Source organism: Takifugu rubripes, chromosome 3 (genome assembly GCF_901000725.2).
Source record: "Takifugu rubripes chromosome 3, fTakRub1.2, whole genome shotgun sequence".
Lineage (NCBI taxonomy): Eukaryota > Metazoa > Chordata > Actinopteri > Tetraodontiformes > Tetraodontidae > Takifugu > Takifugu rubripes.
In genome coordinates, this window is record NC_042287.1 from 15,588,472 (window position 1) to 15,594,548 (window position 6,077).

The window sequence follows — 6,077 nt, forward strand, 5'->3', positions numbered from 1 at the left end:
GTCAGATTAACAAAGTCAGATTAAGTCCTCATCAGAAGTGATCAGATGCTAATCCAGCACATTATTCCGTAATTATTCCGAGGTTTTAATTTGAGATAACAACATAATCTGTGGGAGGTTCCACCTGGAGAGGCCCCGCCCCACGCCCCCCCGCGCACATCGACCACGCCCACAGTCCACGCCCACATCCAGGCACCGCCCCTGCCTCCAGCTTCCGCTCTCAACGAAGGTACCAGTCGTGACCAGCGAGGAAGGCGCAGGGAAGAGCCGAAATGGGAGTGCAGGTTGATACCATTACCCCCGGAGACGGTGAGAAGCGCCGCCTTGGTGCCGATGTTCGGCTCGATCCGCAGCCTCGTTGAGGTTTTGTCTTCTTGTTTTCAGGACAGACGTTCCCGAAGAAGGGCCAGCAGGTCGCGGTGCACTATGTCGGTGAGTGGGGAGGCTGCCCCCGCTGGGTGGATCTACTACCCCAGGGGCAGATAATCCCAACTATTAGACGAAAATGGGGGATTCTTCTGGTGTGGAACTGGGCTTTTGGAGGGGAGGGGAACTAAATTTCGGATCCAGCTGCACCGGATATTGATGCTATCGCTGCAGCTAGCGTGCTAAACTGGGGGTTTATTTTATTCCATGTCCTCCTCAGCTGCCTTTTACGATGCTGTGTGGAAATTGACCGCAGTTTAGTGTCGCTTAAGCTGCGTTTACATTGAAGGGTTGTGGTGTTTGAGACGGTTTTTAGCGCTGCTATCGGTGGTGCTGTCATCGACGTTAGCAGCTAACCCCTCCGCGATGCTAACGGCGGCTAACGCTCGGCTCGGTTACGGGGTCGCTCTGGTCCACTAATCTGCCCGCTGACTGGCCTCTCTCGTCTCTGGGGGCTCGTTCAGGCACGCTGGTGGACGGGACAACGTTCGACTCGTCGAGGGACCGGGGAAGGCCGTTCAGGTTCAAGATTGGACGCGGCGAGGTGATCCGTGGCTGGGAGGAAGGAGTAGCCCAAGTAAGCTAGCACCTGGCATGCTAACGCTACGGTCTTCCCCCATGCGATGCATAATTCAGCACCTGTTTTCGCATGGCCACAGATGAGCGTGGGTGAGCGGGCAAAGCTGACCTGCTCCCCAGACTACGCTTACGGCGCCAAAGGACACCCGGGCGTCATCCCCCCGAACGCCACCCTCATCTTCGACGTGGAGCTGCTGAGCCTGGAAGCCTGAAACTTCTGCACCCACTTGAATTCCACTCAGACTTTCAGGGTGAGGTGATTTAAATCATTGGCACGAATCTTTATTTTAGCTCAAAACGCCTTAAGTTGCGACTAGAGTCACGGGTGGGCCTCCTTCCTGATGGAGGGTCCATAAAACCCATGTGGACTTTTTGCTTATAATCCACCAGAAGGTAATCAGGTTTGCATGTTCAGGCACTTTAATCTGTCTGTTTTTAATTTTCCTCCGAAGCCGGATTGTTCCAGAGAGAGAACCGGGAGAGCTTTGGTTATTATTTTTAACAAGCCCACTTCTCTTCCAGGACGTGACTCCATGTGAATTTCCCGCTGGCGTCACAAGTGGTTTAATTAGATAAAAGACGCCCACATCATTCAATGACCTCTCTTTCCTTCCCCCGCAGGTCGATTCCTATCTCGGCAACATGGATGAGAACTAAAACCCGGATGATTCCTGCTGTTGATCCCTGCATCGGACCTACGTGTGTCTCTAGCTTCACAGGTTCCCCCTCCTCTGCGTCCCAACGTTTGCTTTAAAATCTTGATCCTTTCTTGCTTTAGAGGTCACAGCCAGAAACCAGAGAGGCTGCTTGGCTCGTTCTCTGTGTGTCTTCACATCTCCAAAAAGTGTCTTTGACATCAGGACCAGCTTCAGAATCTTGTCATGGATATTTAATGGGTTTCATTCCTGGGGCTCTGCCGCCTTTTAGTCTAAAATTCGTCGGATTGTCTTAATTAAAAGCCTTTTGGCCAGGTGTATTTTTGCGAAGCTCCAGGTTAAACGAGGAAAATCTTAAAGCTCAAAGCACATTATTGCCACGAATTGCCTACAAGTCTGCAGGATTGGGGTTTTATTTCAGTCGCAGTGTTTATTTTTCATTTCCGGGGGTTTGAAATGACAACTTTGACAGTATTTGTGTTATTTTGGACTGTCCCCCCCCCCCCCCCTCCATAGGTTGTGAAGAAACATCTGGTGTAAACAGTTTTTGAACATGCATGACGGTTGAAGGAGACATCGGGGGTTCGTGATGACTTTATTTGAAGGAGTTGTGTGTAACAAGCTGTGGATGTTTGTTCCTTTCTCTATACACAATAAAAGAGTAATTTTACCACCTTTTTTCTGATTTTTATTTACATTCTGATCAGATCGTTCAGCTAATTTCTGCTGCCGTTTCCTCTAAAACGGAGAAATCCACATGTTGATCCAGCTGCAGGGTCTCTGGGGACCCTCCACAGATCCAGAGGTGGCCACGCCTCCTCTGATTGCCGCTCGCGCCGTGTTTGAGTTCGGCGTCGGTCCGGTCCGGTTTAATCTGGTTTAATCAACCGGATTACTGATCCGCCTCGGCTGAGCTCAGCGTTCGACGTTTGAGGGATCAAACTGTTCCGGTGGCGTTTGCACAGGTGTGACAGGACGCGAGGACCAACTGGTTCGGCATCAGAGCCAGCTCGGTAACCACGGCAACCTGCCGGCCTCCGCAGATTACAGGGGTTTGTGCGATTCTCGGCGGAGGACGAGGACGTAGGCGGGAGAGGCGGCGTGGTCTTCAGCTGGTCGCCGCTTGTGCGTGGCGCCGTTGAACCCGTCAGATTTGCGTCTTTTTATTGGCGCCCGCCGGTCTCCGCCCCCCGCCGGCGCCTCGGCGCCGCAGCGAGTGCAGGGCCACGGCGCAGCATCCTCTCAGCAGGGAGCCGATGTGGTACACCGGCACCACGTCCCTCGCCGCCCCCCACAGCCACGCCACGGTCGGGACCACTGGCATCGCCAAGGCCAGCAGGTCCACGAGGAAATAGCGGCTCCAGTGGGAGACCTGAGGGGGGTCGTCGCCGTCACCGTCAGATTCAACGCCGTCGTCTTCTGTCTCCAGGACGACGACTTCCTGCCTAACAGGAAGTGCAGCTGTCGGATGAGGCTGGAAGGTGTGGGCCTCCCCTCTCGCTGGACCTCCCACCTCGCAGCGCCTCAGACCCTCCACCTGTCGTGGTGGGGGGTCTAAACCCGGCGAGGGCTCTGGAGCGGCGAGGTGAGTGACGGGCGACGGGATTGGACGGATCTCTGGCGCCGTGACGTCGGCAGAAATGACGCTCAGGTCTTCCAGGTGGTCGTCGTCCAGCCACGTCATGGTCGGGCTGCACGCCTGGGAGCGCACCTCCGGCTTGGCCTCGGGGATCGGATCGGAAGCGGCGGCCAGCGTGGGCGGGGCTTCTTCCTGGGGTAGGTGCAGGAACAGGTGGTGGTGGGGCAGGAAGGCGTGGCCGCTGCACTTGCAGCTGCTGCTGAGCGTCTGGCAGGAGTGGGACATGGGCAGCACGGCGCCGCCGCTGCACATCCTCTCGTAGGTGGCGGAGCGCGGCACCGCCGGGGGGGCGGGGGCGCGGCCCTCCGACACCAGCGCCGCCTCCAGGAGCAAGTGGGTCTGGCCCCCGGGCCGCGCCGCCCTGCTGGCCTCGGAGCGCTCCAGCTGCAGCGCCTCGCTGCTCAGGCGGGTGTGGGCGCCGCCCCGGGTCAACGTGCTGGCGGGGGAGCAGCCGCAGGAGCGGGACTTCCCCCCCGGCGGGGGTCTCTGTAACCCGGCGTGGGACTTGTGGTCGTGCGGGTCTTCGCGGACGCCCGCGCTGGACCTCACAGACTCGACCACCTCCTGGAGGTGGAGGATCTCCCTGCGGGCCTCCTTCAGGGCCAGCTGGGCCTCCACGCGGTGGCACTCCTCCTCGATCCAGTCCTCCTGCATCCTGTACAGCTGGTTCCGCAACTCGTCGATCTCGTAATCCCTGGGGGGGAACAGGAGAGAAACGTCTCTAGGCACAGAGCACTTCCTCTTTACCCGGGCGCCGCGTTAGGCTCCGCCCACCTGTGCTGGAGGCGTTCCACGTTGTCCCTCAGCCGGGCGCGCAGGTGTCGTATGCACACCTCCTTCTGCTGCAGCGGGGTGAGGTACTGCTCGGGGGGGGGCGCCCTGATCCCATGGTTGTCGCTGCAGCCCGAATGCTTCGCCTGGCGCCTGAAGGGGGGGGGAGGGGAGGGGAGGGGGGGGGGGGGCAGAAGTGGGACGTGCAAAATCTATTCATGGAACAGTCTGTCTCACTAAAACCAGCCCAGGTATCCTCAGTGTCCCACTAACACTGGTCTCTTTGTCCTTTTCATCCCAGTATAACCAGTGCAGCTGCCCCAGTATAACCAGTGCAGCTGCCCCCCGCTCCAATAAGACCAGTTAATTTATCCTTTCCCTCCCATTATAACCATCCTTGCTGTCCCAGTATAACCAGTGCAGCTGTCCCAGTATAACCAGTGCAGCTGCCCCCCGTTCCAATAAGACCAGTTAATTTATCCTTTCCCTCCCATTATAACCATCCTTGCTGTCCCAGTATAACCAGTGCAGCTGCCCCCCGTTCCAATAAGACCAGTTAATTTATCCTTTCCCTCCCATTATAACCATCCTTGCTGTCCCAGTATAACCAGTGCAGCTGCCCCCCGTTCCAATAAGACCAGTTAATTTATCCTTTCCCTCCCATTATAACCATCCTTGCTGTCCCAGTATAACCAGTGCAGCTGTCCCAGTATAACCAGTGCAGCTGGTCCACCTTTGGAGTTCCAGGCTGATTTTACCTGGGTGTACTGGGATACGTGCGGGCTACTGGGCTGTCCTCTGGTGTCCGGACTGGTCCCAGGTAGGTGGACGGGTCGCTGTGGGACTGTCTCCCGCCGGTGCCCCCCGAGCGCCTTCAGGGTAAACACGTCAACATCAACAACAGAGACACGCCTGCGTCCTTCCTAATGTGGGACGTGTGTCGCCTCTGTGACGGTACCTGCGCTGACCTGGGGGGGGCTTTCGACTCGGGGTCAGAGACATGGGGGCGGCCGGACTGTCCTCTGCTGTCTCCAGGGAGGGGGCGCCACGAGGCGTCACGCGCCTGAGATGACACAAAGCAGAGAAATTGAAAAAACAAACAAACATTGTTCGCGACAGTCACGTGGCGGATATACGGGTTGTGATGTCATTTGCTTTGTGACGTGACGCACGGAATAAAACCAGACTTTACAGACGGAAGAATCGCTAAATTTAAATTCTAGGACAGCGAATCGCATCCTCACGCCTCCTCCGCGCGCAACAGGTGGCGCGCGCGTTGCTGTGAGAAATACGCAATCATCTTACGTAAGTGCGAGTCATCAGGCGACATCTCGCCGCCCGCGTGTCAAACTTCACCCACACGCACCGTTGCGGGATCACGGGCACGCGGATTTCACGCTTCGCCCTTGAACGACGCGCGAGACATTCCCCCCGCACAGTCCAGCTGCGAAATCATGAAAACGTGGACGCGCACGCGGACACAGTGCGTTTTCTCGGTCACCTGACACTCCGGCCGGGCTCCCAGACGGCATCTTTAATCCCAGGTGTGTCCTACACGGAGCACGGGGGGTGTCACCTGGCGTCCCAATGTCACGAGCACCGTGGGGTCCTAACGCAGGCGGTCACACGCCGCCATCGCTGCCTCCGACGACGCGCGCACGAACCGTCGCTGGTGGCAACGGGGAGGGAAGATGCTGCTGCCGCGGAGGGGGGTCCATCCTGCAGCCCTGGAGCCGGAGACCAAGTGAGGCGGCTGCGGCTGCTGCGGTGCTTCTTAAAGGCGCAGTGCGGGAAAAAGACCCGCATTCAGCACCGGGGGGAGCTTCAGTCGTCGTGCTGTCTGCGGGGGCCAGAGCTCAGGTAGCATTTGGGTTTTTAATCCGCTATATTCGACCTCTGCAACGATGCCGTGGCAAGCCCCGCCCACTTTGACCACCACAGGTCACGGATATATTAAAGAAATAAAATACTGGATGTTTTTCAGGGACCATTTTAAGAAATGACAC

The 6,077-nt window shown here is 57.3% G+C and overlaps 2 protein-coding genes across 4 annotated transcripts; one reads left to right on the plus strand and one right to left on the minus strand.

Annotated features, from left to right (window-relative positions):
• Positions 1-166: 166 nt before the first annotated feature.
• On the plus strand, positions 167-2,331 carry fkbp1aa (FKBP prolyl isomerase 1Aa). The gene is made up of 5 exons (XM_003963530.3): positions 167-309; positions 385-432; positions 891-1,003; positions 1,086-1,256; positions 1,627-2,331. Exons 1-4 carry the CDS (start codon positions 273-275, stop codon positions 1,215-1,217), a joined length of 330 nt encoding a protein of 109 aa, XP_003963579.1. The 5' UTR covers positions 167-272; the 3' UTR covers positions 1,218-1,256; positions 1,627-2,331.
• Positions 2,157-5,968, minus strand: snpha (syntaphilin a). Of its 3 annotated transcripts, none has more exons than XM_011602782.2 (5): positions 5,573-5,968; positions 5,030-5,134; positions 4,830-4,943; positions 4,075-4,224; positions 2,157-3,994 (listed from the first exon to the last, which is right to left on the minus strand). In XM_011602782.2, the coding sequence occupies exons 2-5, from the start codon at positions 5,071-5,073 to the stop codon at positions 2,809-2,811; spliced, it is 1,494 nt and encodes a 497-aa protein (XP_011601084.2). In that variant the 5' UTR covers positions 5,074-5,134; positions 5,573-5,968; the 3' UTR covers positions 2,157-2,808. The 3 variants fall into 3 exon arrangements, with proteins under 3 accessions (XP_011601084.2, XP_029689382.1, XP_029689383.1); XM_029833522.1 differs by lacking the exon at positions 5,573-5,968 and adding an exon at positions 5,377-5,529 and having other exon boundaries at positions 5,040-5,134; XM_029833523.1 differs by lacking the exon at positions 5,573-5,968 and adding an exon at positions 5,377-5,526.
• Positions 5,969-6,077: the final 109 nt, after the last annotated feature.